This window comes from Nerophis lumbriciformis, linkage group LG27, assembly GCF_033978685.3.
Source record: "Nerophis lumbriciformis linkage group LG27, RoL_Nlum_v2.1, whole genome shotgun sequence".
Lineage (NCBI taxonomy): Eukaryota > Metazoa > Chordata > Actinopteri > Syngnathiformes > Syngnathidae > Nerophis > Nerophis lumbriciformis.
In genome coordinates this window covers 23,017,501-23,026,267 of record NC_084574.2, presented here as the reverse complement: position 1 = coordinate 23,026,267, position 8,767 = coordinate 23,017,501, and the positions used below count along the sequence as shown (strand labels likewise).

The window sequence follows — 8,767 nt, the reverse complement described above, 5'->3', positions numbered from 1 at the left end:
AATATTATTTGATATTTTACGGTAATGTGTTAATAATTTCACACATAAGTCGCTCCTGAGTATAAGTCGCACTATGAAAAAAACTGCGACTTGTAGTCCCAAAAATACGGTAATTAAAACCATACTGTATGTCTGCTCGTCCACAATCTGCTCATCAACAGGCCTGCATTTTCTATTGTAAAAAAAATACTAATTTCTCTGCACCAAAAACACTTTTGTAGCTTGATGTAAGGCCTAAACATGGTTGCAATGTTTGAATAAGTTAACGGTTTTATAAGTGTTACAAAGTGTACTTACAAAGCATTCAAAACACCAAAGAAACTTTCCAAAACTTGTGTTCATAATTTATTTAACCTATCCTTCATCGGTGTGAGAAAGGGACAAAACTAATAGTATTTACATTTCAAAAAGCAACGTTTAGTGTTATGACAGCAGCTAAAAATATATATAACGACATTCAAAAAAAAATGTTAAACAACTTTGGAACAACATCAAGTGTGTTTCTTGATAATTCACTAGTAGCCTCGTAATAATTGCCCTACATCAGGGGTGTCCAAAGTGTTGCCTGCAGCTTGTTTTTTTACGACTGAAAAAAAATCCGCTCAACAATTGGGGGTGAATAAAAAGGTGTAATATCAAGAGGAAAAGTGGAAATGTTATAAACACAAAGCTGACATGCACCTCGTTTGAATAACAAAATGGCGAATTTAATGGCATTTTTATATATGCAAAACTTTGGACACCTTTGATTTACATGAACAGAAGCTACAGTTGACTAGTTTGTTCCACCTCTCTTAGTTATTAAGAAGTCCATTTCTAATCTATGGCCTTCCAAACCAACCATTTAAAGAAAGATCCTCAGTTAAGAGTTTGGGTTTCAAACAATTAATATATTATGTAAACCACATAAACTAAGTATATTGCTGCTGCTATGCAATGTAGTGTTGCCTTAATAAAGAGGCCATTTCCTTCCGTATTGAACAAAAAATGACACACTGCATTGTAAAAATGGTGAAATATTTAAGTCTCCTTGACTTTGCCAGTTCATGGCAAACATTTGCCATGAAACTGAACTACATTTGAACCGGATTAAGGCAGCAATGTTGTTCTTTGTTATAGTCAAAAAGAGCATTTATAACCACTGGGATTTCAAACAACTGACGTCTTCTCGATGAAGCAGATTAACATCCATCACCAAATTGTACAATTTAGTGTTCACTTTTTCCTCGTGAACTGTGTCACAATAATGCATCCAAAGTATTCAACTAGCAGCTTTAACTAGCTCCAATGTGTGTTATATAAATAGCTTTTCAGTTGATAGTCATTAATATAAATGTATCTTGTTGGGTTTCATCCGATTGTTACACTCCAGCTTGATTAAAGTAATTAACTATATTACAGTTTAAATTTGAGACAAAAGCTATCTTTTATAAACCACTCAGTGGGAAGAGAAGTTCAAGCCATGCTTACTCACAAAAGAGTGTATTTGTATCACTGTATATCTTCTCTAGGAACTATACTAACAAATTGAACAGGAATCATTTTAGAGTAGTCAATGTACAGCTTGTGTCCTTGTCTAGTAAGTACAACGATCATTTTGTCTTGCCTATAATCAGATAATTGTGGTGGAGGCATGAGTGCTGAGAGCTACAGTTCTTCACGGGGAAAAAGTAGAAAAAAGTAATATTTGATCAAGTGCTGATATTTTTGTCAGATGTTTCTTGCAGTTGGTCAGCAGGGTTGCAAACATCTCAGGAGGGATTTGGGCCAAAGAAACATCCCCAAAGCAAATGTATCCACCTCCATGTCACTGGTTCATATTCAGCATTTCTCTGCCTCCAAACACTTTTGAGTCCCCTTGTTTACAAGCTCCATTTTGGTGTCATGTGACCACATCACATTCTCCCGAGCCTACTCTGAATCTTCCAGGTGTCTAACTTCCCAAACCCTTTTGCTCAACCAGCTTCCTCCGGATGGTTTTGCAGTCAATTCCAGTCTTGAGCAGGTTTGTAATATATTCCATTCAGTTATTTGACAGTTCTTTAGTCTTGCCCATGGTGGGAGAGAGGTTGAGTGGAAAAAACTTTATTTTTGACTATTTTTGTCCATACAAAGCAGGGGTCAGGAACCTTTTTGGCTGAGAGAGCCATGAAAGCCAAATATTTTAAAATGTATTTCCGAGAGCCAATATAATATTTTTTAACACTGAATACAACTAAATGTGTGCATTTTTAAGTAAGACTAACATTTTTAGAGTATAATAAGTCTCTTATTCTTTTTAATAACATTGAAGCTAACCAATAATAAATAAAATACTTCTTACTAGGGATGTCCGATAATGGCTTTTTGCCGATATCCGATATTGTCCAACTCTTTAATTACCGATAAACCGATACCGATATCAACCGATATATACAGTCGTGGAATTAACACATTATTATGCCTAATTTGGACAACCAGGTATGGTGAAGATAAGGTACTTTTAAAAAAAATTAGTAAAATAAAATAAGATAAATAAATTAAAAACATTTTCTTGAATAAAAAAGAAAGTAAAACAATATAAAAACAGTTACCGTACATTGAAACTAGTAATTAATGAAAATTAGTCAAATTAACTGTTAAATGTTAGTACTATTAGTGGACCAGCAGCACGCACAATCATGTGTGCTTACGGACTGTATCCCTTGCAGACTGTATTGATATATATTGACATATAATGTAGGAACCAGAATATTAATAACAGAAAGAAACAACCCTTTTGTGTGAATGAGTGTAAATGGGGGAGGAAGGTTTTTTGGGTTGGTGCACTAATTGTAAGTGTATCTTGTGTTTTTTATGTTGATTTAATAAAAAAACAAACAAACAAAAAACGATAATAATAACCAATAATAAAAAAAACAATACTGATAATTTCCGGTATTACATTTTAACTCATTTATCAACCGATAGTATGGGCGAGCCGATATTATCGGACATCTCTACTTCTTACCATTAATGAACAGGTGCGGAAGAAAAAGGATTGATGGATTAAGATGCATGAGAATGTTTTATATTCTGAACGTTATTTTTAACACTGATTACCAGCGGAATTATTCCTTATTTATCGTGTTAAGCACAGAGGGTTGAGATTAGGACTACTTTCATAATTTGTGTGTTCCAAGGACACACAATTGGTCTGCGGGGGTCAGAATGCTTGGTGGTTGGTATACAGGATCAAATACCTGTTTCCCCACTCTATATAGTACTGCATAAAGTATATTAGTATATTGCCCCCGTGGAGAATGATTTTAGTAATGACCAGTGGTCATTCCATGCCCAAGAGGTTAAGGCAGGGTTAGGTACCAACTCTAAATAACACCTGTGGCTGTGTGTTGAGTTATTTCAGAGGATAGTAAATCCATAATGTGATACAAGCTGTACACGGACTACCCTAAGTCCTATCCTAGTTCAACAGCCTTGAGAAGAGATCCTAAAATGGTCGCTGATGCTTTGACATTCTGCTTGAACGTAAATGTTCTGTTAGTGATTCTGAACGGTCATTAGGAAAAGGTTGTGAGGATTTGTCCTTCCACCTCTTTAGTAGTACTTGGGCATCAGTGCAGTGCCAGAGCGTGTCGTTATGGTTTGAATTTAAACCATCCTCCTCTGCCTTAGCTTAGTTGAAACATTTCAAATATTACATAAATCATTTTGGTAGCATCGTCTCTCCCACAGTGCAGCGGTAAATGATCTAATAAAGTCATTTGTTCGTATGCTCCTCGAAGGACTTGAAGGCATGTGTTTTCTTCAAACATTCCAGAGATGCGGAGGAACCCAGTCATTGGTTCATACTCTTGGGTGCAGTGTGAGGATTTTTTTTACCAGACAGCTGCTGAGTGGAGCTACGCCGCCACGTGGCCGATCAGGTAAATGTTGTCGTAAAGATGGCCCACAAAGTCATCCGATACGTTATGTGCCGCCCGGCGAGTGTTCCTTATGAACTCCCTCTTTGACATTTTGTTTTTGACGTGAGGACTGGTTAGATCGATGGACAGCAGGATCAGACTGTAGCACAGCACGTACACGGCGTCTGCAAGCACAAAGCGGGACATGTGATCAGAGAACTTGATGGCAGAGATGTTGACAATGATCAGAAATGAAGATACTTTTTAAATGTGTCAGCTTTGCGCTTGACTTGAGCTCACAAAGTCTGAGTGACACATAGAAAACATTTTGTCATGTGACAATCCCTGTGAGCTTACTAGAAAAAAAGTTTTTCTTACTTTGTCTCTGCATCTAATGTCCGTCCAACCAACCACTCATCGTCACATAATAATGCGGTAAAACTCTGGGATATGCTGAAGGAGACATTTTAAATTTCCCTTCCCAAAAGACATGAAAAAGAGGTTCAGAGGCAGCAGCCATTCATCCGTGGTCTACAAGCCATTCCACTAATCACACAAGTAAGTATTACAGATGGCTTCAGCATGGCCTGGTGAGGAAGACAGTTCAGTTAGAGATGTCGGGATTTGTTGATAATGCTACCTCATTTTTGCCGGCATCCCCCCCCTATTTGCTGAATGACCGTGATACATGTTGGACAACTGAAGAAAAATGGGCCTTGTGATATTACAGAGGTTCCAAACATACAAACAAAATTCAAGGATGCAGTGGTCACAATAACTGATATTATTCATGCCTTGTTTATTAAACATGGTAAAAGCAATCCAAGGTACAGCAAATGATTTGTTATGTCCCTTTTAAAAAATAAAAAACTAATGTTTTGTAAATCTTGAAAAAACTGCAAATGTTATTGTTATTCATTTGGCAGATAAACAAAGATGAAGGCTGTCAAACTCATTTTCCAATTATGTCTGCCTTTAAAGGGCCGTTTGAAAAAGTGAATAATATATGGATATATATGTATAAGGATGTGCCTCATCAATTGCCAATGCATCTGATTATCATATATTTTTTTACTTACACGGTAAATAAAAAATCAGGCAGGTCAATTACCTGAATTTTACCGTAAAATTAACAATGTTTCTATAGCACATTGCTTTAAATGGAAAAATGGTACCACCATTTTTTTTAGTAAACTCTACCAACGTTGTTTTATGGTGTTTTACTGTAAATGCAAAAAAAAAAAAAAACCACGGTTTTTATAACGGAAAAACTTTTACCATATAATCTATTGTCATTTTTACACTGTACAATTTGATGGATAACTTACTTTTAAGATCATGTGTCAAGTATTTATTTTTATTCTAACAAAAAAATGTTTTGAATGTATGATAATATAATATTTGGTGCATTAATAGATCATATTAAAGTATAAAATATATACAATTGCAGGCAGTACATGTATTTTTTTTCTCTCGAATTGTAAAGATTGAGAACATTTAGTCAGAAAAGTACAAGGATTACTATACGCTTATTGTTTCCAGGGTTTGGCGGGTCATATAAGATGATACGGCGGGGGCAAGATATGAACCCCCGGGGCCTTGAGTTTGACACCTGTGAACAAGTAGTCCTTTTTTCACACGTAATAACCGACTAAGTTCATATTTTTTACAGCCTCCTTTGGCTTTGACAACAGTCTGCAAACACATTTTCATGCTTAGGAATACATCTTACTGAATAAAAATAATAGTGTGTATTAATATTTTTCCAGTTTTAAATAAATAAATAAATCAAAGATAACAACAATAATAATATTTGAAGCACTATAACATAATTCTGGTATAGTAAAAAAAGTGATTTTGATAATTTAGTACAGCTGTGGCATAAAACTATGCAATTTTATGCTAACTTTTTCCCCTGATAACCTATTCTTTTCAGAGTGACCCTAAACCTTTTTTAAGATTGCAATTGCTAAAAAATGGGTAAGGGGTAGGATTAAAATTTCCTTTTTGGAAATGTTGTAATAGGAAGCTGTAAATATGTGATAGAATAGAATAGAAAGTACTTTATTGATCCCTGGGGGAAATTCAGCACCACAGTTCGCTCACAATAGACAATAATAATATTAAATAATAATAAATAATATAATATATATTATATATAATATATGAATAATATAAATATATTCTACATATATTCTACATTTAAGTGCAGTCAAGGAAGTGTCCTACATTGTAATTTTATGCATGTTCAAAATAAATTACTTTAATCACAGAACAATAACCAATATTCCGATGAATGCTATCTTTTAATAAATTCTTTTAATATGCCGCAGTATAAAAAAAAAAAATACTCTCATTTTTGGCACTCCTGATTTATTGGTTGGAATTATTTTCTGATATTGCCTTAGTTATTGATCTATTGATTATATACTTCATGGGGATATTGTGACAACATTTTTATATTATTTCACATTTTTCATAAAGACCTCTATGAAGAACACAAACAAGGAACCCAGATTTCCCTCGCCCGGATGCGGGTCACCGGGGCCCCCCTCTGGAGCCAGGCCCGGAGGTGGGGCACGATGGCGAGCGCCTGGTGGCCGGGCCTGTCCCCATGGGGCCCGGCCGGGCACAGCCCGAAGAGGCAACGTGGGTCCCCCCTCCAATGGGCTCACCACCCATAGCAGGGGCCATAGAGGTCGGGTGCAGTGTGAGCTGGGCGGCAGCCGAAGGCAGGGCACTTGGCGGTCCGATCCTCGGCTACATAAGCTAGCTCTTGGGACGTGGAACGTCACCTCGCTGGGGGGGGAAGGAGCCTGAGCTAGTGCGTGAGGTGGAGAAGTTCCGGCTAGATATAGTCGGACTCACTTCGACGCACAGCAAGGGCTCTGGAACCAGTTCTCTCGAGAGGGGCTGGACTCTCTTCCACTCTGGCGTTGCCGGCAGTGAGAGGCGACGGGCTGGGGTGGAAATTCTTGTTGCCCCCCGGCTCAAAGCCTGCACGTTGGAGTTCAACCCGGTGGACGAGAGGGTAGCCTCCCTCCGCCTTCGGGTGGGGGGACGGGTCCTGACTGTTGTTTGCGCTTACGCGCCAAACGGCAGCTCAGATTACCCACCCTTTTTGGATTCACTCGAGGGAGTACTGGAGAGTGCTCCCCCGGGTGATTCCCTCGTTCTACTGGGGGACTTCAACGCTCATGTTGGCAACGACAGTGAAACCTGGAGAGGCGTGATTGGGAAGAATGGCCGTCCGGATCTGAATCCGAGTGGTGTTTTGTTATTGGACTTTTGTGCTCGTCACAGATTGTCAATAACAAACACCATGTTCAAACATAAGGGTGTCCATATGTGCACTTGGCACCAGGACACCCTAGGCCGCAGTTCCATGATCGACTTTGTAGTTGTGTCATCGGATTTGCGGTCTCATGTTTTGGACACTCAGGTGAAGAGAGGGGCGGAGCTTTCAACCGATCACCACCTGGTGGTGAGTTGGCTGCGATGGTGGGGGAGGATGCCGGACAGACCTGGCAGGCCCAAACGCATTGTGAGGGTTTGCTGGGAACGTCTGGCAGAGTCTCCTGTCAGAGAGAGTTTCAATTCCCACCTCCGGAAGAACTTTGAACATGTCACGAGGGAGGCACTAGACATTGAGTCCGAGTGGACGATGTTCCGTGCCTCTATTGTCGAGGCGGCCGATTGGAGCTGTGGCCGCAAGGTGGTTGGTGCCTGTCGTGGCGGTAATCCTACAACCCGCTGGTGGACACCAGCGGTAAGGGATGCCGTCAAGCTGAAGAAAGAGTCCTATCGGGCTCTTTTGGCTCATAGGACTCCGGAGGCAACAGACGGGTACCGACAGGCCAAGCGATGTGCGGCTTCGGCGGTCGCAGAGGCAAAAACTCGGACATGGGAGGAGTTCGGGGAAGCCATGGAAAACGACTTCCGGACGGCTTCGAAGCGATTCTGGACCACCATCCGCCGCCTCAGGAAGGGGAAGCAGTGCAATGTCAACACCGTGTATGGTGAGGATGGTGTTCTGCTGACCTCGACTGCGGATGTTGTGGATCGGTGGAGGGAATACTTCGAAGACCTCCTCAATCCTACCAGCACGTCTTCCTATGAGGAAGCAGGGCCTGGGGAATCTGTGGTGGACTCTCCTATTTCTGGGGCTGAGGTTGCCGAGGTAGTTAAAAAGCTCCTCGGTGGCAAGGCCCCGGGGGTGGATGAGATCCGCCCGGAGTTCCTTAAGGCTCTGGATGTTGTGGGGCTGTCTTGGTTGACAAGACTCTGCAACATCGCGTGGACATCGGGGGCAGTACCTCTGGATTGGCAGACCGGGGTGGTGGTTCCTCTCTTTAAGAAGGGGAACCGGAGGGTGTGTTCTAACTGTCGTGGGATCACACTCCTCAGCCTTCCCGGTAAGGTCTATTCAGGTGTACTGGAGAGGAGGCTACGCCGGATAGTCGAACCTCGGATTCAGGAGGAACAGTGTGGTTTTCGTCCTGGTCGTGGAACTGTGGACCAGCTCTATACTCTCGGCAGGGTCCTTGAGGGTGCATGGGAGTTTGCTCAACCAGTCTACATGTGCTTTGTGGACTTGGAGAAGGCATTCGACCGTGTACCCCGGGAAGTCCTGTGGGGAGTGCTCAGAGAGTATGGGGTAACGGACTGTCTTATTGTGGCGGTTCGCTCCCTGTATAATCAGTGTCAGAGCTTGGTCCGCATTGCCGGCAGTAAGTCAGACCCGTTTCCAGTGAGGGTTGGACTCCGCCAGGGCTGCCCTTTGTCACCGATTCTGTTCATAACCTTTATGGACAGAATTTCTAGGCGCAGTGAAGGCGTTGAGGGTATCTGGTTTGGTGGCTGTAGGATTAGGTCTCTGCTTT

The 8,767-nt window shown here is 40.9% G+C and overlaps 1 protein-coding gene across 1 annotated transcript in view; it reads right to left on the bottom strand.

Moving 5' to 3' along the window:
• Window positions 1–245: 245 nt before the first annotated feature.
• Window positions 246–8,767, bottom strand: part of fbxo8 (F-box protein 8) — a 19,417-nt gene continuing 10,895 nt past the window's right edge. The window contains exon 8 of the mRNA XM_061988361.1: window positions 246–4,069. Coding sequence (XP_061844345.1) covers window positions 3,882–4,069 — 188 coding nt within the window. The 3' untranslated portion in view covers window positions 246–3,881. The remainder of the gene's footprint in view (window positions 4,070–8,767) is intronic.